The sequence below is a fragment of the Rattus norvegicus genome, chromosome 8 (genome assembly GCF_036323735.1).
Source record: "Rattus norvegicus strain BN/NHsdMcwi chromosome 8, GRCr8, whole genome shotgun sequence".
In the NCBI taxonomy this organism is placed as follows: Eukaryota; Metazoa; Chordata; class Mammalia; order Rodentia; family Muridae; genus Rattus; species Rattus norvegicus.
In genome coordinates this window covers 73,396,084-73,416,508 of record NC_086026.1, presented here as the reverse complement: position 1 = coordinate 73,416,508, position 20,425 = coordinate 73,396,084, and the positions used below count along the sequence as shown (strand labels likewise).

The 20,425-nt window shown below is 52.3% G+C and overlaps 1 protein-coding gene across 2 annotated transcripts in view; it reads left to right on the top strand.

Annotated features, from left to right (window-relative positions):
* Positions 1-1,523: 1,523 nt before the first annotated feature.
* Smad6 (SMAD family member 6) overlaps positions 1,524-20,425 on the top strand; it is a 69,529-nt gene continuing 50,627 nt past the window's right edge. Inside the window, exons 1-4 of one of the 2 annotated variants that reach the window (XM_006243242.5) lie at positions 1,524-2,107; positions 2,191-3,516; positions 11,196-11,252; positions 15,493-15,570. In XM_006243242.5, coding sequence (XP_006243304.1) covers positions 2,697-3,516; positions 11,196-11,252; positions 15,493-15,570 — 955 coding nt within the window. In that variant the 5' untranslated portion in view covers positions 1,524-2,107; positions 2,191-2,696. Of the gene's footprint in view, positions 2,108-2,190; positions 3,517-11,195; positions 11,253-15,492; positions 15,571-20,425 lie in introns of those variants that run through there. The other variant, NM_001109002.3, reaches the window with a different exon arrangement.

Sequence of the window (20,425 nt, the reverse complement as noted above, 5' to 3'; positions counted from 1 at the left end):
GTAGCCCAGGGTAGCCTTGAACGCCTGACATTCCTCCCCTCCACCTCCCAAGTGCTGAACTGATGGGTGTGAACAACCCTGTAGGGCTCTCTTTTATGTTTTAGGACTTCTTCAGAGGTGAGACAGAAGCTAAAAGACAAGTTTGTGTGGGTGCTGCTTGCCCACTTTCGATGTATACACCATTTCCTAGAATCTGCCTTCTGTGAGGCAGGCATCATCAAAGGAGAAACAGAGGCCAGAACAGCTACTCATATTCACCTTGGCCAAAATAGTGAAGTTTGGGTGTGACAATTGGCCCTGCAGCACTGGAATACCTGGCTTCAGGTGAGGCTCAGGAAAGTATTCTGTGTCTTTTCTGCACACACGGCCCTTCCCCCAGCGCACATCCAGACCTGGTTCTGGACTCACACGCCACCTTCACGATAGCAGCCCAGAACACGGGAATCCTAAAGGGGATCACAAGTCCGCGCCCCATCCTCCCCACTCCGCCTCACGCGGGGTGCGGCGTCAAGCCCCAGGCCAATGAGAGTAGCGGAATTTCTTTCATTGAGCTCGGGGCCCCGGCTCCTGCCCGGAAGGGGGCGTGGCGCTGCGCCGGGGGTGGGGCCGCGGCGCGCCAGGGGAGGGCGGGGCCGGCCCTGCGGCTGGGCCAATAGGCGCCACGCCCGGGAGGGGGAGGGGGGAACCAGGCCTTTTTTCCCCTCCGCGCGGGACCAATCCCGACTTTACAAGCTTGAACTTTTGCCACCCTCGGACTAGCAAGCACGCCCGAGGAGGTACCCCGCCGCGCCGGCTCCAGGGCAGGAGCGGCCTTAACCCTTCCCCTGCCGGTCTCCAAGTCTGCCCCCAAATTGCCCCCGTTTTCATAGTGAAATATAGCTGGGGAAAGCACGCCCCTCCATCTACATCACTCTTGGAGGGGCGAAAGGTAAATTCACGAAGGGGAAGGAAGCGCCTGGCCTTGAGAGGAGCCCAGGACGCCAGGCGGCCAGGCGGGAGAGCCCAGGCGACCAAGAGGAGCCATCCAAGAGCACTCCCGCCTCTACTCCACCCTGACCGAGTCCCCACCTCCGGCAATCCAGGAGCTCCCCTGTTCCCTCGCCCCGCTGTGTAGCTGAAGGGGAGCGACCCCTAGTTCTGGGCAGGGGGTGCATGGAGCCTTCATGGGTCACAAAAGAAACCCGCTATCCCAACTTCTCCGGCGCCCCCCCCCCCCAACTCCCCAGAGACGCAGGGCAGGAAGGCGCGCACACACGCCCATTTTTATTAGCCCGCGCTGAGGCTGGGGGTTTGGACTGACTCTAAAGTGCAATGCGCGTTTGCAAGTTTGGGCACAGGCCAGAAAGAGGCAAAGGGCCGCCTTGGAGTCCGGGTCGCGGTGGGTTCACCCAGCAGAGCTGGGTAGCTGGGCGTGTTTGTTAGCGGGTGTGCGGGACCGCTGGCATACGTGCCCAAGGCGGGACGTGAGCTAGAGTGGGAGTCGCGGGCACTGTCAGCCTCCGGGCGGGGGTACTGGGGCGGGCGAGGGGCGGGCGCCGGGGTTCGGCCCGCCCCGGGAACCAGCCCCCTTGGAGCCTCGGGCTCAGCAATGGGACGTGTTCTCCTTTAAGAGTTAAGAAACTTGAAACCTTGTTTGCGCAACAATCAGCGCCGCGGAGCCGCCAAAGTGTCTAGACTGGCATATGATGGGAGGCAGCCAATGACTCCGCGGCGCTCCTCCGGGGGCCCTCAGTGTGCGTTTGAGGAGAACAAAAAAGAGAGAGAGCGCCGAGCGGGGGAGCAAGCGAGGGAGCTGAGCCCAGAGAAAGAGCCGCCGGGCGCTACCTCGGCAAACCTCGCTGGGACCGCGGGGCCACCAGGAGGCACTTTGGTGGAGGGGGGAGGGGGGCGACCTCGGCAGCCGCGGCGCCCGAAGCGACCCAGCGCAGCGTGGGGCGGGCTGCGACCTCTGCCTCGGTGGATTGCATTTTTAATTAAGGATTCCTAGCAGCTCTTTGGGATTTTTTTTTTTTTTTACGGCTTCCACTCATGTATTGACACCCGCGTTCAGGAGAGACTTGCTCCAAGTGCACCGAGCGCCCGGGACCTGGAGACGGAATTGCTTTTCGTGCGTGCAAATCCAAGCATTTTGAGTTTTGTTTGGGACCTTTTTCTTGCTTTGCTTTTATTTTTATTTTTATTTTGTTGCAGGGATCTGGGAGTTATCCACAAGCCTTAGTTTCGGATCCTGCAGGGAAAGCCCATGTAGCATAGCGCTTGGCTTTTGAAGGCAGAGCTGTGCAGACACATTTGGGGGTACGACGCAAGCGCTTTGTGTTGGTGTACCAGCCGCGCAACTTTTGAAGGCTCGCCGGCCCATGCGGGGTGTCTCTAGCATCGTTTCGCCGGTGGCTTCCCTAAAGTTCCAGGGCAGCTGGAGTTGAGCAGTCCCGGCCCCATCGCGATCCATGTAGCCCGCTGGTCCCTCGCGGACTGCCGCTCAGCGCGCGCGTGTGCCCGGCCAGGCGCGAGCTCCCTCATGTTGCAGCCCTGCGGTGCCCCTTCGACGACAGGCTGTGCGCAGTCTGCACGGCGCCCCGCGGCAGAGCTTCATGTGGGGCTGCGGCCCGCGCAACCCGCGCCTCGTTGAGGGAACGGACCCCCGGTAACCGGAGACCGCCTCCCCTCCCACCACCCCAGGCGCCAAAGGGTATCGTATGTTCAGGTCTAAACGCTCGGGGCTGGTGCGGCGACTTTGGCGAAGTCGTGTGGTCCCTGATCGGGAGGAAGGCAGCGGCGGCGGCTGTGGTGGCGACGAGGATGGGAGCCTGGGCAGCCGAGCTGAGCCTGCCCCGCGGGCACGAGAGGGCGGAGGTTGCGGCCGCTCCGAAGTCCGCTCGGTAGCCCCGCGGCGGCTCCGGGACGCGGTGGGACCGCGAGGCGCCCTGATCGCGGGCAGGCGCCGGCGCACAGGGGGCCCCCCGAGGCCCGTGTCGGAGCCGGGGGCCGGAGCTGGGGGCTCCCCGCTGGATGTGGTGGAGCCTGGAGGCCCGGGCTGGCTGCCTGAGAGTGACTGCGAGACGGTGACTTGCTGTCTCTTCTCCGAGCGGGACGCTGCAGGCGCGCCCCGGGACTCTGGCGATCCCCAAGCCAGGCAGTCCCCGGAGCCGGAGGAGGGCGGCGGGCCTCGGAGTCGCGAAGCCCGCTCGCGGCTGCTGCTTCTGGAGCAGGAGCTCAAGACAGTCACGTACTCGCTGCTCAAGCGGCTCAAGGAGCGTTCGCTGGACACACTGTTGGAGGCTGTAGAGTCCCGAGGCGGCGTGCCGGGCGGCTGCGTGCTGGTGCCGCGCGCCGACCTCCGTCTGGGCGGCCAGCCCGCGCCACCGCAGCTGCTGCTCGGTCGCCTGTTCCGCTGGCCAGACCTGCAGCACGCAGTGGAGCTGAAACCCCTGTGCGGCTGCCACAGCTTTGCCGCCGCCGCTGACGGGCCCACGGTGTGTTGCAACCCCTACCACTTCAGCCGGCTCTGCGGGCCAGGTGAGCGCGCGCGGGGTCTCCCACTCTACCCTTCTGGCCCCTTTCTGTGGCCACCTCATTGTTGGATATTCTAGGGATTCCCCCACCCCCACCCCACCTATATACTGGGAGCCTGCGGGAGATTGAGGAAAGTTGAGGAATAGGTGTCTGCAATTTCAAATGATAACTTTATTTTGTGGCGCCAGCGAAGTGAGAAAGGGACACGTTCCAGTTTCCATATGCAGCCTCTGGGATTTAAAGTAGATTGCAGCTTTGTGAAACGGGATAGTAAGCCGTGGAGAGGCCAAAGGAGTAAGTGCCACCTCTCCTTTGGGGATTCACCTCAGTCGGTACCCAGCTTCTGGCATTTGTATGCATATCCTGTACCCCTGATCTGCTCTTCCCCGTCCAGGTAGGTATGACTCTGAAGCTGTCTGTAGGGAAGTCATGCCTAGCGTCATAAGTGTTTGCAAAATGTTTGACTTGTTCCTTTCTATGGTTGGAGCGAGACTCTGCAGGACAAACCCTTGTTTCCACCATCCTTTGGGATGGAATGCCAGGCTCCTGTATCATCCTGGCTCTTAATTCTGGCCTTTAGCTTACCTCTGAGGGACCTGAGGCATCTGGGAGTCAGAGGCTGCTAGCTCTTTTGTTACCCTGAGAACTGGCCCCTTTGTTCTCCTGGGATCTCCTGCACACACCCTACTTTAGCCTTACTTAGCTAGGCAGGCTCAGGTGCAGGAGCAGAGGTGAGGACAGATGAAGGGCCCTGACAGGGCAGAGAGTACACACACACACACACACACACACACACACACACACACACCCTTGCTTTCTGTACCACGAGTAATACTCGCTATAGGTGTAGGTGAATACATCCAAGGGCTTTGTATTTGCAGGGAAAAAATGGAACAGGTAGTTACAGGCTGTTGGGACTGGTGAGCTCTCAGGTCTCCTCACTCAGCATGGACCGGCAGCTTAGGAAGCTTGACTTCTCCCCTGTATAGATGAGGGCCTAGCGGTGTGAAGAGAAAGGAAGTTTCCCTCCCATTATTGTGGCTCCTGATGTGCTTCCCTCATGGTCCCTTCAGGCTCAATGTAGAGACTTTGGGTAGTTCTTGGCCTGTGCCCACACTGGGCTTTCTGTGCCTAGAGGCTCACTGACAGCTTCCCTGAAGGAGACTGCTATCTCTGTCTCTTGGGAAGAGGACTTTTATTTGTGGTTGTACTGCCTCCCGTCATAGTTTTGCTTTCTAGTGGGAGATAGATGGTAGGACCCATTACACTCTTCCAATAAGGCCTTAATTATTTTTTTCTGTCACCAAGTCACAGTTCTAACAAGTTTGTTAAGCATTACTCTATACCAGGTACTCTGTGTGTGTGGTGGGGAGGGATCTTGCTGTCAAGTCTTTCTCTGAGATGGGAAGAAGTGAGGGGGTAAGGGGGCGGGGCTAGGTCAGTGGTCTGAGCCACCGGGAGGGCTGTGGGCGTGCTTGTAACTGGATCACCTCTGGGAGTGCCTAGCTTTTAACCTGGAGCAGCCTCAGAGGAGGGGGTGGACCTAAAGAGAGCTTGCTCAGGTGGGTGGACCGGAAAAGGAGGGGTGAAAAGCTGGAGACTTTAGGACCCACTCAGTTCCTCTCTTTGCCCTTCGAATTGGCCCAGCTTAACCAGGGAGAATTTGAGGGAGACCTGATGAACTATAGACCTAGGCTTAGTGACCTTGAAGAGCATGTGTGTGTAGGAGGGCTCTAAAAACATGCTCAACAGAACTGAGTATTGGAATGTAATTCCCTGCCTCCCCCTTAAAGAACTTCCCCATTGGGGAGTGGGGCATACAGCATGTGTCTGTTCACTGCTACTGGGAGCTACAAACCTAGGAGGACTCTAGTCAACTAACTGGGGGCAACTCTAAAGACTATGGTTGTGGGAAAGAAGCAAGAGTTTCCTGTATGCCTGGTTGACCCTCTTGCCTTCCCTGGGACTGAGGACGGGGAAGCCCTTTGCTGCCCACCCCGCCCCCGGGGCTGGCCGCCAGGCTGGCTCCTAGAACTGGGCGGGCACATAGCTGGGGTTCAGCGGAGCGCGTCCTGATAAGGAGACCGCTCCTCCCAACTTTCCAGCTCAGGGAAGAAGGATGAGGCATGGAGCAGGCAGACAGACAGACAGACAGACTGACTGGGCATACCACTAGAGTAAAGTGCATGAGAACACCCAGTACCAGTCATTCGTGCCTGGACTCCACCCTCAAGGATTCCCAGTGTCAAGACATGTGGGAAGTGTGGTCCGTCCCTTTCTGAGCATGGCAAGTTGATGGCCCTGGCCTCCTCCCATCTGTAAAGTTCTGAGTTGGCCTAAACGGCAAAGGTGAAGAGGTGATGGGGCAGGTTACAGGTTCCTTGGGCTTTCTCTCTGAAACTGGTGTTAATGCACCGAGGCCTCATCCAGAGTACCAGGCTCAGTGCATGATATAGTCTGGGGGCCCCTGGGAATTTCCTTTCCCTGGGCCTTTCTGTTTAGGACTAAAGGCAGCGCCGAGTTTGGTGGCTGCCTATGTGGACGGAAATGTGGAGAAATACTTTAATCACAGCTCTGACCTGTTTATAGAGTTCCTTTCTCCTGCAAGTATCCATTAACTCTGGAATGAATCTCCTGCTCTTTGCTTCCCTACTTTTTTTTTTTCTGTAATTATATTCAGTAAATTACTATTATCCAAATTGTGCCCGGGAAAGAGAGAGCAAGAACTTCTAAAGGGCTGGAGGAGGCTGCCTAGGAAAACACAGGGTTTCCAGGCCAGGCCTGGAGGAATTAGAATGGACTAGAAAGTTTTTCCTTTTATTTGGCCTGGCATTATCCCTTTGAAATAAGATCAATTTCAAGTTGGGCTTCCCGGCCCCGCCCCGCCCCCTCGCGGCCCCTCGGCCTGCCTGTCTGCTCCCCGCTCCTCTCTTGGAGGTGAGGAAGCCGTGATAATGCCCAGTTTGCCTCTTGCTGGCGCCAGCCGGCTGCGGCTGCGCTGTTTATCTGGCTGCTGGGGGAATCTGGGCAGTTAGGCTCCTTCAGCCTTAAAGCGCCAGGAGCTCCTTTTCTGTCCTCCGATCCTGGGGCTTGGAATCAGAACCCTAGGTTCTGAAGGAAGAAGAAACAGACGCCTAGGAGGTCCTCCACGCCCGCCCGCCCGGCTGTCACCCCCTGGGAGAAAGAGAAGTCGGAGGTCCAGGAAAGCATGTGGATCTTGTCCTACAGCAAAGAGCTGCCCTTCATAGATGGGTGGAAAGTGTCAAATGGAAACTGCCAGGCACAGAGAGAGGCTGTGAACTTTTTTCTGGCCTCAAACGAAGGTCTAGATCCCAGAAGGCTAAGTAGCCCCTGAGGCTGACCAGAGGGGTGACTGGGCTGGGCAAGCCTGGACTGACTCCTGATGCTCTTGGCTCCTGGCTGACTACTCAGCTTCTAGAGGAAGTAAGGGGAGATTCTTCCAGTCTTGCCTGGAACTGGCTTGGAGTTTCTCATGTCTTCCTCTTTTTCTCTCAACCACATCCAGTTCTTTCAGAGGAATCTGCAGAGAAGTGTTCTGTTTAGAACGTTTAAATAATTTCCAAATCAGTATTGCTCTTAACAAGAGGTAGGACATCTTCTAGACAGTTGGACAAGGAGCTAGGGGTCAGCTAGAAGATTCTCTTCTGGTCTTATGTCTCAACTAGTGGAGGGCTCACCTAGCCTGCCTGAGTGGTGTCCTATGGTTCCATTCTCCTGAATCCCGAGGGAGGGGGTGGGAGCCACAGGTAAGAATTACTGGTATTGTTCAGAGCACATCATTCATAACAGCAAAATGTGGAAGCGGCCCAAATGTCCATTAGCTGATGAATGGATGAACAAAGCGTGAAGTAGCCAAACAATGGAATATCATCCAGCCATAAAAAAGGGTGAAGTGCTCACACATGCCACGGCGTGGATGAACCTGGAGAACGTTGTGCTGAGTGAAAGAAACAGACACAAAGGGCCTGTATGATTCTACGTACGTGAACCATTCAGAGTAGGCAAATCCATAGAGACAAAAAGTAGATTAGTGGTTGCCTGGGGTTTGGGTTGGAATATAGGAAGTGGCTGTTAATAGGGATAGGGTTTCTTCTTGTGGTGATGAAAATCTCCTATAATTAGATCATGGTGATGGTCACACAACTTTTCGAATGCACCCCAAACCACTAAATTGTATACTTTAAGAGGGTGGATCTTGTGACCTGTGAGTTTATATCTCCTTTATCTCCTCTTTTTTTCTTTCTTTTTTTTTCTTTTTTCTTTTTCTTACTTTTTTTTTTTTTTTTTTTTTTGAGACATTTCTCTGTGTTGCCCTGGCTGTCCTGGAACACACTCTATAGATCAGGCTGGTTTTGAACTCACAGAGATCCACACTCACCAAGGGACTAGGGGTGACCAGGGATATCCTCTGGTGTGCATTATTACCACGCATCTTTTCTCTTCTTTTTTTGTTAAATAAAGAAATAGATTACTTAGTGTTGGTGTACAACAGCAACAGGATAATCTCTGCAACTGCCTTCAAGTACAGCCTTGGGCTGGTCCTTTCTCAAGTACAGCCTTGGGCTGGTCCTTTCTCAAGTACAGCCTTGGGCTGGTCCTTTCTCAAGTACAGCCTTGGGCTGGTCCTTTCCTGGTGGAATGTCAGGTGTCCCATGAATAAAAAGGAGTTAAGGGCCTGTGTTGGTGGGGCACCCCTGTAATCCCAGTGTTCAGGAGGCAGAGACACAGGGATACCTTTGAGGCTAGCCTGAGCTACTGCATCGAGACCCAGTGAGTTAGTAAAACCCAGGCTCCTTTGAATTAGATGTGCCAGAGTTCTGTATTGTGGGCTGCTGACTAGAAACCCCGCTCTTTCTAGAAGGTTCTGTGGTTAGGTGAAGCCCCTCCTGGGAGCTTAGCTGTTTTTCACTGGCTGCAGGCAGGTCTGCAATTTTGGCTTATCAGTTTTCTTTCTGTCTCACTATTGTTAGGAACCCTACCTCAGTTGTGATTGCGGCAGTGGCTGCTTCCTTAGGGGAAGCAAGGCGAGCACTTTCTTTCCTCTGCCTTTTTTGCTTTCAGGTAAAATCCCTGTCAGAGGATATTCCTCTACCATGTTCCGGTGGTGGAGACAGGAGGGTCAATAGTTCAAGGTCATTCCTGGTCGTGTATATTGAATTCAGGGCCAGCCTGGGCTGTAAGAGATACTGTTTCAAAGAGGGGGGAGGGGAGAGGAGAGAAGAGAAGAGAGGGGTTGGATGGGGAAGGCAGGGATGACGACAGTTGCTTGCTACACCCCAGCTACTACCTCTGTTGCTGGAGACGGGTGTGGGGGCAGATGTCTAACCAGGCCTTGTGTTTCAGGGGTTGTAAAAAAGGGTGTGCACAGCAGACAGACTCTGGTTCTGCCTCCACAGTTTCCCTGGGAGTCACTTCCATTCACCAGGCCTCAGACTCCTCTCTGTGGTGGGAACCCAGGCTGTCTTCTCTCCCTGAGAGTTCATGCCTTTCCATGCTGGGCAGCTCTCTGAGGTCTGGCCTCAGGATGAATGAGTACAGGTGAAGTAGCTCTTACTGAAAGTGCATAGTCTTCCTCCTTGTGTCCTGTTTGAGGTCACTGGCCAGTCCCCTTTGACTCTCAGATCCTTTCTCCTACTCTTGTCCTGGCATGGGAACACTGAGCCAGCACCGGGTGGAGAGGGGCACTTGGTTCTCGGTCTCTTAGAACAGTGAAGCTCCTGGGTGTCAGTTTCCTCATAAGCAAAATAGGACTGTGGATACTATCTTATATATTTACTCTGATCTCTGAGAAAAGATCAAACTGAAACTGCTGTCTGGTGAGCATGATTAACCATTATGTACTTGAGGTCTGTAAGAATCAGAGAGGACAGTGGTTAGGAGCACTGGCTGCTCTTCTAGAGGACCTGAGTTCAATACCGGCACTCACATGGCAATTACGGCTGTCCAGTTCCAGCAGATCTGACACCTTCATATAGACGTACATGCTGGCCAAACACCAATGCCATAAAATAAGAGTAAATAAATCATATTTAGAAAATTCTGAAGCCAGGTAATTCCAGCACTTGGAAGGCAGAGGCAGAGGCAGAGTTCGAGCCTGTCAGGTCTATTGAACAAGTTCTGGGACAGCCAAGACTATGCAGAGAAACCCTGTCTCAAAAAACAAAAACAAAAACAAATTAAAGACAGTACATAGAGTGGAAGTGTCTGGCACTGAGTGAATGTCTGGTCTCTGTAGTGGCTTTGCCCTGTTTGACCTGTGTCCACAGAGAGTCCCTGCTTTAGACTCAGAGTCTTGACTTTGACGGAGCCACTTCTGGACAGGGTTGGGGCAGGAGAGGGAAGCCTCCTTTGGGTGTATGAAGCACACATAAATAATGCTCCTGTAACTAATGGTGCCTTATTATAATTGCGAAAACACTCATTACCCCTGTGTCATTCCTGATAGCCACCTAATAATAGTTATTACTCCTTTACTACTGTGGAGTTTGCTTTAGCTTGCGATCTGATGGGGTTTGGTTTCATTTACAGAAAATGGAGGGTCATTTCATTCACCCAGATTGTTACTTAGTTTAGCAAATTGTTACTTCCCTGGTAAAGCAAGAGCCCAAGAAATTCCTCAGAAGGCAAAGCATATGTTTTAAAGAAGGAGTATTTCAGGCAAACGCCATAGACAAGCCGGAGTCAGAGTCTGAGCTGGAAGACTGGGACCCACTCCTGGCTTTTCCTTACAAAACCAGAGGCTGAGACCACAACAGGCTGGAAGTAACTGGCCTAAAATGCAGAGAGTTCCAGGCCCCACTAACTGCCATCGTCCCCACACCAGGAGTGGCGGTTCTAACGTGGGTTAAAATAATTGTTAAAAATTTGATTATGATTGTCATGCATGTAGTGAGGGTGTATACATGGTATGAAACACACGTGAAGGTCAGAGGACCACTCCAGACCGTCTCGTCTGGTCTCCCCTTCCACTATGTGGGTTCTGGGGACTCAAACTCAGGTCCGTCATCTTGGCAGCAAGCTTCTCTACATGCTCAACTTCTCACCATCCCCACCTCGTCTCGTCTCCAACCACATTACCATGATTTACTCTGATTTGACTTGTTGAGCTGTGCAAAGGAAAATCGAGGAAGCCCTCGTTCCATTTCTATTTCACACAAGCAACATGAAATTTCAGTATAAGTATATTCAAGGTATATCATAAGGCTTGCACTAATACCGAGAAGGCTGTAGGCTATGCTTAGCTCAAATGCAAGCAGAATGGAGCCTCCTGTATGTTATCTGGCGGCCCGTGCGTGCTGACTTCTGCACCAGTGTTTTTCTAGTTGTAAGAGTAATAAAGGTGCTGTTTACGGGAGTGTGACCAAGAGCTGTGCTAAGCATGTTGCTTATGCTATCTTTTGCCCTTCTGGCAAAAACCAAGAGGTCTGTGATTATCACCCCCGTTTTTTTAGTTGAGGAAGTCAACTTGGAGAGTTGAAGGAACTCGAAGGAGCTCACAAAGCACTGGTGTCAGAAGTGGGGACTGAGCCCCAGGCTGTCTGTGCCCTTAGACTGGGCATCAGAGATGGTGGGAGACTTGGAAGACTTCCTGGGGTTTGAGGAAAGTGATAGTTAAAAGCACGTGGGACACCAGGTGTGACATGCTGTATCCTATCTTCCAGAATCACCGCCGCCCCCCTATTCTCGGCTGTCTCCTCCTGACCAGCACAAGCCACTGGGTAAGTGTGCCCTTCCCTGGAGGGGTGGGCTGCTTTGGGTGCTTTCAAACAGGGTGAAGTTGTACAAACACTCCCACGGTTGGGCTGCTCCAGAGAGACTATTTACATCTTCAAATTCCAGGCTCCTCGTTAACCTCTCTGTGACCTTGAAATATGGGCCTGTGGGAGATGAATGGGTTCTGACTTAAGCTGTTCTTTGGAGGTGGGCTGGAATTTCTGGGTCTCTTTTCCTTCCTTCCTCCCCCAGCCTTGGGTTACTGTCTACCAGTGTGTTAACTGAGAATGTGACAGGCACACAGGGCGTAGAGTCTTTGTTTAGCTATACCTGTCCGTGCCCCACACCTGAACGGGTGGACAGAAGGCTAGCTGTCTCCGAGGGGGTTTAGTGGAGAGAGGTGTCATTTCAGACATGTTCTGTGCTATGCCAAGCTGTCTTTTCTGTATCGCTTGGGGGCTAAGGGTCAGCTCACGTTCTGGGGTTCACACATACACTGTTAAAAGCAGATGAGGGGCTAGATAGATGGCTCATGGGTTGAGAGTGCTTGCTGCTCAGTCAAGAGGATCTGGGTTTAGTGCCCAGCACCTACATCAGGTGGGTTCCCAATTGCCTGCCACTCCAGCTCTGTAGAATTCAGTGCCCTCTTCTGGCCTCCAAGGGTACTTGCATGCATGTGATGCACATGCAAACACTCAGGTGCACATACACTTATACACCACTCACTCAGTCACTCACTCACTGACTACTAACTAACTAACTGTTCAAACACAGAGATGCTCTGGGCCCTGGGCTCTCTCCTCTGAGGCTTTGGAGCAGTCATGTGGTCTGTGGAGTTCTAGTAGCAGGTGAGCTGGCCTTAAGAGTTCTAACACAGTAGCAACCCTATGACCAGTAGTTTCTGTGAGCCCCAAGCCTCCAACGTGCATTGGCATAGTGTTGGTGCTAGAACATCCCCAAGTGAGCACAAAGGATGAATTCGTACTGTTTATGGTAGAAGCTTCCACTCCCAAGTGTGTGAGCTCTGGCTGGAAGCTCACTGCCCCAGGTCATGGACTCAGGTGGTTCCCCAAGTTCCTTCTAGCCCTTCATCTCCCCTGAAGTCAGAGAAACAGTCACTCCAGAGCTGCTTGAGGAGTTTGATCCATGGAAAATGGCAAAGGCTGTCATCCCTCCGGGTGTGGGAGGCAGCGGCTAAGCAGTGATATCTGTCCCAGCTGTGAGCCTTGTGCCCAGAGAGCTTCACTTACGTGTGTGAGAACTAGAGGGGTCATGCTCTCACGGGAGACAAGGGGGAGCCAGCTGAGGGAGGAGAGGGAGATCCCCACCTGAGGACCTGCAGGGCTGAGAGACTAGCCCAGGGCAGCCACAGCTCAGGCCATGGCTTCACCATTGTCCTGCCACAGGCCAGCCCCGGCATCTCCTAAGTCCTCTAGAGGATGCCTTGCTCCATTAAGGAAGAAAAACTCAAAAGTTGGTAACCAGTGGCAGGCTCATAGCTGGAGGAGCTGATAATCAGCCGGAGGAAAAGCTGTAAAGTCCTAAAGAGTGACCATTTAAAAACTAAAAGGAAGCCGTGCTTGGTGGTGCACGTCTTTAATCCCGGCATTCAGGAGGCAAAGGCAGGCAGATCTCTGAGTTCAAGGCCAGCTTGGTCTGCAGAGCGAGTTCCAGGGGAACTCTATCTGAAGCAACAACAACCCAAAAATCAAAAACCATGCTAACAGGTTGCATTTCTCACAGTGGGACAACCATGAGCCCCAGAAAGCTTGGGCTCACAGAACTTCCTGTTAGCATAAGAGCTAAGAATGGCTTTTAATGATTGAATCGAATCGAATTGATTGATTGAGACAGGATCTTCTAATGCAGTCTAGTGAGCTTGGGCCCCTTGGGTCTCAGTGAAAAGTCTAGATCTGTGGGCTTGGCAAGGGTGTGGCCGGTACTGAGAAGCTGGCTTCAACAGGTAGAAGCTATTTGCCCTTCCTATTCTTTCTGGAAAGTTCTGGGTGCTACCTATACAGATGTAGCAGTTTTGTTCCCAGCACACATATCAGGCAACTCAGAACTGTCCATAACTCCAGTTTCAGTGTACACGTAAAATACATACTTACACATAATTAAAAATAATACAAGTAACAATTTTAAAAAGTAATAGGACCCAACCTGGTGTTTCTCCTCAGATGATTAACGGGAGGCTCAGTACTAGCAATAGCTGACATTTTAAAGGACATGACCTTCCATGCTTTTTTGTGTCTTTAATCTACTGACTTTTTGAAAGGAAGTTAGAGCTGGCACACCAGATTCCAGGCATAGGCTCCCTCACTGCGGCTCCCTCATATGGCTCTCTCCCTCACCCTCAGCGAGGCTCCAAGCATTCTGACCGGGGACATTAGGTACTAAATGCAATCTCAAGGTGGGGAAGATAGCTCGATCAGTGAAGTGCTGAGACATGAGTTCAATCCCCAGGTATGGTGGTACAAGCCTGTCCCACTTCCAAGGAGGCCAAGACAGGAGTTCTCCCTGGAACTTGCTGGCCAGTCAGCCTAACCTATTCAGTGAACTCTAGACCAGTGAGAGATCCAACCTCAAAAAGCACAGTGAGGACCGATACCCAGAGTTGACCTCTGGTATACAGTACACACACACACACACACACACACACACACACACACGCACCTACATATACACAAACATGCAAACACATACATACACAGCGCAAATCCTAAATCCTCCACTTTAGCATTTTAGGGTTTATTTTGAAGATTTTCTTATGTCTTTATTTTCAGTATAGCAGATATTAATAATTTGTGTGCCTTAAGGTATAGTACAGTATTTTTAAAAATCATTTCCTTTACTTTGCATAGTTTCCCTTTTTACTATTTTATATTTTATTTTATATATATATATATAATACAATAATTACACACACACACACACACACACACACACACACACACCAGTTTACTTTTGTGCTTCTCTTATGACGTGAGACCAAGAACCATAATCAAAGGCAGCATCTGGCAAGTGGGGAAAAAAAAAGCCGAATTGGTTACTGTTTCATCTTCACTGCTCTTCAAAGTATGGGTAAAAGGAAAAATTTTATGCAAAATGAAAAGGAATCCTACCTGGCTAGGGAATTGTTCCAGGAATCCCAGCCTCTGGTGGCTGCTGGGCCATCTGGGGCCAGCCAAGCCAGATCTGACTTGTGTTGGGTGAACAGAAAAGCTGATGGGCTTCCTGGTCCATGCTTCTCAACTCCGGGACAAACCCGTCCCTTACACAACCCCATGCTATTGGTAGCAGAGGTCCAGACCTGGGAGGGAAAAAGTTCCCAATGCTTCCCATTCCTCAGAGCACCAGTTTATGAACCCAGTGGGCTAGAAAAAGTTCCCTTGCATCTCAGCACGCCGCAGGCAGGGAGGGGATGGCCAGTGGTGAAGCACTTAATTAAGCCTGCTTTTAAAAACAAGCATGGACGCAAACCCAGCCCGAGCTCCAGCCGGCCGCTTGGATGTTGGGGAGTGGGAGAGGTGAGAGAGACAGCGAAAGTTAATCTGAGAGCAAACACTTGGACTTAATGAGCGGCGTGTGGGAGCAGAAGTGGCTAGTGACTTCTGAAGCTTCTCCCAGCACCAGGAAGAAGGAAGGAAGGAAGGAAAGAGGGAAGGAAGCAAGAACGAACAACGTCAAGAATTTTAATGGTTGTGATTAAGTTTAGCAGCTATGAATTGTTCAGGGACTTAATTTAACCTTACCCAAACAGGCTTCAAGTCGCTGCTTGCTCGGTCCCCTGAGCACGGACTGTTTCTATGGTCAGGACGTCTGAGGCTCTTACACATGTCAGGGTCACAGTGCATTTTCCCAGAAGAGTCCTGGGACTAGATGGTTGGCCTGGTCTCCGGTGATCCCGAGACTGGGCTCCAGAGTGGCCTCAGAAACTTGTGAGGGGGCTGGAAGTGTAACTCGGTTGGTAGAGTGGTTGCCTGACACATACAAGAAGCTCTGGGTTTGATTCCCTGCACTGCACGCCCCCAGCTTGGTGGCTCAGGCCTGCAGTCTCAGCATTTCGGAGGTGAGAACAAGAGAGTCAGGAGTTCAAGGCCATCGGTGGCTAGGTATTGGAATCAAGGTCAGCTTGGGATACAGGAACAAATAAGTGGTCCCTAGGGACATCTGCCCTTTGTATGTGTGCCCTGATGCCTTTTGGCCAACTGAGCTCTCTTTTTTTTCCCCCTCCTCAAACAGATCTGTCCGATTCTACATTGTCTTACACTGAAACCGAGGCCACCAACTCCCTCATCACTGCTCCGGGTGAATTCTCAGGTTGGCATATTTCTCCTTACTGGTCACAGTGGGCGGCGCTGATGGGGGTGGGTGCGTCGGATTTTGATTTCTTGTGATTTTTGTGCTTTTATTCACCTACTCTGTAAGTGGGAAGATGGTGTGTGTGTGTGTGTGTGTGTGTGTGTGTGTGTGTGTGTGTGTGTGTGTGTGTGTGTGTGTTTTGCTGGTGTTACTGGAGGTAAGAAATGGATGTGGCATTACATTTGTGTCAGCCCAGTCCTCAGGAGGCTGAAGCCAGAGGAGTTCAAGGCCGGCTCGGGTTCCCAAGCTGTGTTGTCTATGTGGTTGGGAACCTGAATATAGTAACTTGCTAGGTTTTAACCTGGTTCTTTTAGCCATGTCTCTGCTATTTCTATGACTTAGAAAGGTCTTTCCATCATTGAGACGTGGGACACTTCTTCATAACAGGAAACCTCAAGGTAGATAGGTCTTCTGCCCTCTGTGCTGTGGGGTATGGGCCATGCGTAAGCAAAGGGGATAGATAGCTTGGGCAGACTGGCAAGGGAGAGGTTTGCTAAAAGCTGGTGGTGTTTGTGCCCTGTACATGGCAGGAAGCAGAAGGAAGGAGCCCCGGCTTTGCTGTCCCCTAACCGTATGAGATTCCCAGATGCTGGCCCTAAGACCTCTCAGATTCAAGGGAATTCTTCATGTGAGAGGCTGGGTACGAGGAACTGGGGAAGGAGGGCCAGGGGACTTGTGTATCTGAGGTCCGTGTGGCCGTCTGGGAGCATGGCTGGTAGAGTGTGCTGTGTGGCAGCTGGGCTTACAGCCTGGGGTGGGGTGTAGCTAGCTGGGCCTCTGTATCTTCTCCTGACTCCGCACCCATGCCATAAAAGCAGAGTAGTGGGGCTGAGTGACCAGGGTGAGCCAGGCCTCACCCCAGCACCTTATATTATGTCAGGACAGCTGGGCTGTCAGCCCATAGGTGTAGTGACCCCTTGTGTCCCTCAGAGCCAGTCACATAGCAGCCTTCGTGGCCACAGGAACCTGAGCTCCTTGTTCCTGATGTGCAGCCCTCTCCTGTTCAGTGTACCCTGATGACTATATTCCCAGAATTCCCTCTGTCACTTCTTGTGCTCCTGTGGTTCTAAGGTGACACAGTGCTGGCTGCTCCCAGACACTTACCCATTTCTCCAGTCTAGAGCCCTTCCCTGTCCATTTCCTGGTCTTCCTGAGGTCCTGGGAAGAGACCGCAGGAGCATGGCTATTTTAAGAGATGGAAGCAGAAGGTGAGACCCTACAGTAGGCTTGCCGCCCTGTGGTGCAGGAGTCCAGGTCTCCTGTCTCCAGCTCCTGTCTGCTCTTTGGTCCCTGGTTCCCTAGTCAGGCCAATTTACTCTCTCTTATTTTGGTATACTCTCCCTCCCTTAATGAACTGCCCAGGTAGCCGCCCAGCACTTGGGGCAGGGGCAGAGGCAGACAAACGTCTGTGATACAGACTAGCCTGGTCTATAGTTCCAGCCAATGGGAGACACATAGTGAGACTTATCACAAAACAATGACAAAAAACATGTTAAAGAACCAGGCAGGATGCTGGGTGTTGGCGGCTGCGGGTTAATCCCAGCACTCGGGAGGCAGAGGCAGGCGAATCAGTGAGTTCGAGGCCAGGCGCCTGCTCTGCAGAATGAGTTCCAGGAAAACCAGGGCTACACAGAGAAACCTGTCTCAGGGAATTGGGGGTGGGGGGCAGAAAGATTCTGCCAGGTGCTGCCAAGTTCCAGCACAGACCATTTACTGCTCTGTCAGGCAGGCAGAAGCCACATGTGACTTGTGAGCCACATGTGACTTGTGAGCCACATGTGAGGGGCTCTGATTATTTTTGAGTTTATGATTCTGGGTCCCTGCCAGCTCTCATGGCTGTTAAGTTAGGGGAATTGCCTTGGTGCCCTAGGATTGCAGGACAAATGGGTGCTTTGACATCTTTTTTTCCTTGTTAACTGTGGAAACTCGTGTGTGTGTGTGTGTGTGTGTGTGTGTGTGTGTGTGTGTGTGTGTGGTGTGTGTGGTGTGTGTGTGTGTGTGTGTGTGTGTGTGTGTGTGTCACAATGTGTTTGCATTTGTGAGCCTCCTTGATTCCAGAGGAGGCCTTGGTGCATGGTTCCTGCTCTAAGGACTGGACCTTAAAGCATACCTGCAGGAGGACTTCCCCCAACCAGGCTCCTACAGAGAGCAAGCACCCCCACACACGTACATGTGGGGACCACAGGCTGTGCTGTGATGGGAACTTCTGTCAAGATCTCCGAGCTGAGTCTGGAGTTCTGGGCAGTGAAGAGGCCACTGTTGGTCTTGTCGTGGAAAAAAAAAGTGGCTGGGTGGTTGTGGTGTACACTTTTAATCCCAGCACTCGGAGTCAGAGGCAGGTAGATCTCTATGAATTGGAAGCCCGCCTGGTCTATAGAATGAGATTCAGGACAGCCAAGGCATAGATATCTGTCTTGAAAACAGATGGGAAAAAAAGAAAAAGAAAAAACATGTCCAGTGGTTGGCATTCTGAGAGGCTAAAAGATGTGGGAAGGAAGTTTGGAGTTTCCCGTGTGGGAGGAGGGAATGAGGTTGTAATGGGCTTCAGGCTGGGATGTAGGTGGCCTGTGTAAGGAAGCAGAACATTTTTTTTTTGTGTGTCCTGAGCTTTGGGCTGTATTGGTATTGGCTAGGGGGAAGACTGGGGGAGGGGGTCCTTGGCAGTTGGAGAAAAGCCTTGGGTAGAAGAGTCATGACCACTTCATCCTGTGGGGATAGAGTGATGTCATGCAGGGAGAGAGAGAACATCAAGGGACTTGAAATCAGAAAGACCAGGAGCAGAGTGGTCAGGCCAAGACATTTGATGGTCAGAGACCAGTAAGGTGGCTGCAGTGCTGGTGATGATGTTGGTGTCTTTCACCCCAACTCTCAGATCAGTACTGACTGTTCTTCATCTCCTTGACCGACTGACCATGTGGGGAGACAGTTGCCATTCTTCCCACTGTTCCCACACAGTTCCTTCTGGAACAGTACCTGTAAGGCCCTGTTAGACTCTCTTGTCTGCACTACTCCCTCTCACTGCTGAGTGATCAGCTCCAGTTCCCAGATTGTGCATGGAGGCTTGAGTGGAGTAACTTCAGTGCTGGGGCCGGGGTGAGAGCCCACTGACCCAGGACTCCATGCTTCTCTGTGCAACCACTGAGGAAATCTGGAGAACACAAAGGCCCACCAAACAACCACTGTGCTATCCTTCTGTTCTGTGTCCTGACGGATTGGTGCCCTTGAAGGCCTGGTCCCTCTCAAATCAAGACTGGCCTGCACTCAGTGACAATCACAGCATGGCCAAACCTCCTGTTTCTCTGTTCTATCCTGTGACTAAGGCCACATAGGGGCATGGCAGGATTTAGGGATCAGCCACAGCCCAGACAGACAAGGACATATGTGTAGCTGCAGGAGAGCGGGGGCTCCTGTTGTTCTAATGTGACAGAATGAGGTCTCTTTTGGGGGTGCACTAGGAACTCTGGTGCTATGGTGTCCCCACTTCATTTGCGACTGGGGCACTATTTCCTGGCTGTCCAAAGTCCCTGTAGGCATCTACCCTCCACAAGGGCTCTCAGTCAGGTCCTGTGATCCACACAGGAAACTGAAGGTCAGAGGGCAGAGGTGACTCCACCAACATCACTCAGGTGGGAGAGATAGACATGAACCACCAACCAGATCCCGTAGAACCTCACACCCAGTGTCTTCAGTGGGATTTGGGTAAAATCACTGACCTTGAGGTCTCTTTTGGGGGTGTTCCTGGACCTCTGGGGTTATGATTTTTCTTGCTTCACTTGGGTTTAGGGTACTGTCCTCCAGCTAGCTAAGCCCTTGGCCCCTTAGGCACCTTCTTCACAGCACTGACATTTCTCTGCTGTCCTCTTGACTTCAGTATAGTTTGAGGATTAAGCATGAGAGGCAGGCGGTGGGTCATCCTCTTTGGGAAAGCAGAATATGCTCTCAGTCACAGAAATGCAACGTGAGGGGGCAGTGGGAACGGGTGGTTTGAGGAGAGCTAGTGGGACAAGCAAGATTCTCCCAGCATCCTCTGCTTCAGCGTAGAAGAAGAGAGTGCCCTGGGTGGGTGAGAGAAGGAAGAACTGTAGTCATTCGATGAGAACTCAAGGTGGCAGGCCGCTGAGCACATAGGCCTGCCCAGTCCCATGTTGGGGCACCTGGCTGGCATCTTTACACCCCATGATTACCATCTGGTAACTAATCAGAGCCTCGCAGATAACCGTCCAGTATTGTCCATATGCCCTATGAGCTGCCTGTAGTGAGGACTTGTGTTGGCCTCGACTGTGTTTGCTGGCCTCTCAGTCTGAGCTGTGTCACTGGGACAATACCCTCCTCAGGAGGAGGCAGTATTGCTCTGGTGGTTGGGGCTGAGCTGGATCGGGTGTCTACCTAATCTGAAGCCCCTTAGAAACCCAGGCCCTCTTATCCTTGCGTACATTCTCCAAGCTAACAGTTTGGAGTCAGGCTCAGAGAGATTAAGGGACTGGCTGTGAGCCACACAGCAAGCACTGGTAGCTGGAGTTAGTCAAGAAGTAGGTGGCCTTGTGCTGTTTGTTCACCTGCTCTCTGCCCCATGGCCCTTGGCTCTCAGCTGAGTCTGTTTGCCCACATCTTCAGGTACACACAGATGAGACAGTGTCGCTGTCTTTCTTTGATTTGCCGGGGTTACAGGTCTTGTCTAGCCCAGGCTCTGTGTCCCTGTGTCCCTAAGGGCCCTGTCAGCTTCAGCCAGCACACATCTACTCTTGCAGCAGAGGTAAGTGGCAGGCAGAGGCTTCTTCACCGTCAGCTCTGGGTTCAAGTCCGGCTCTGCCTC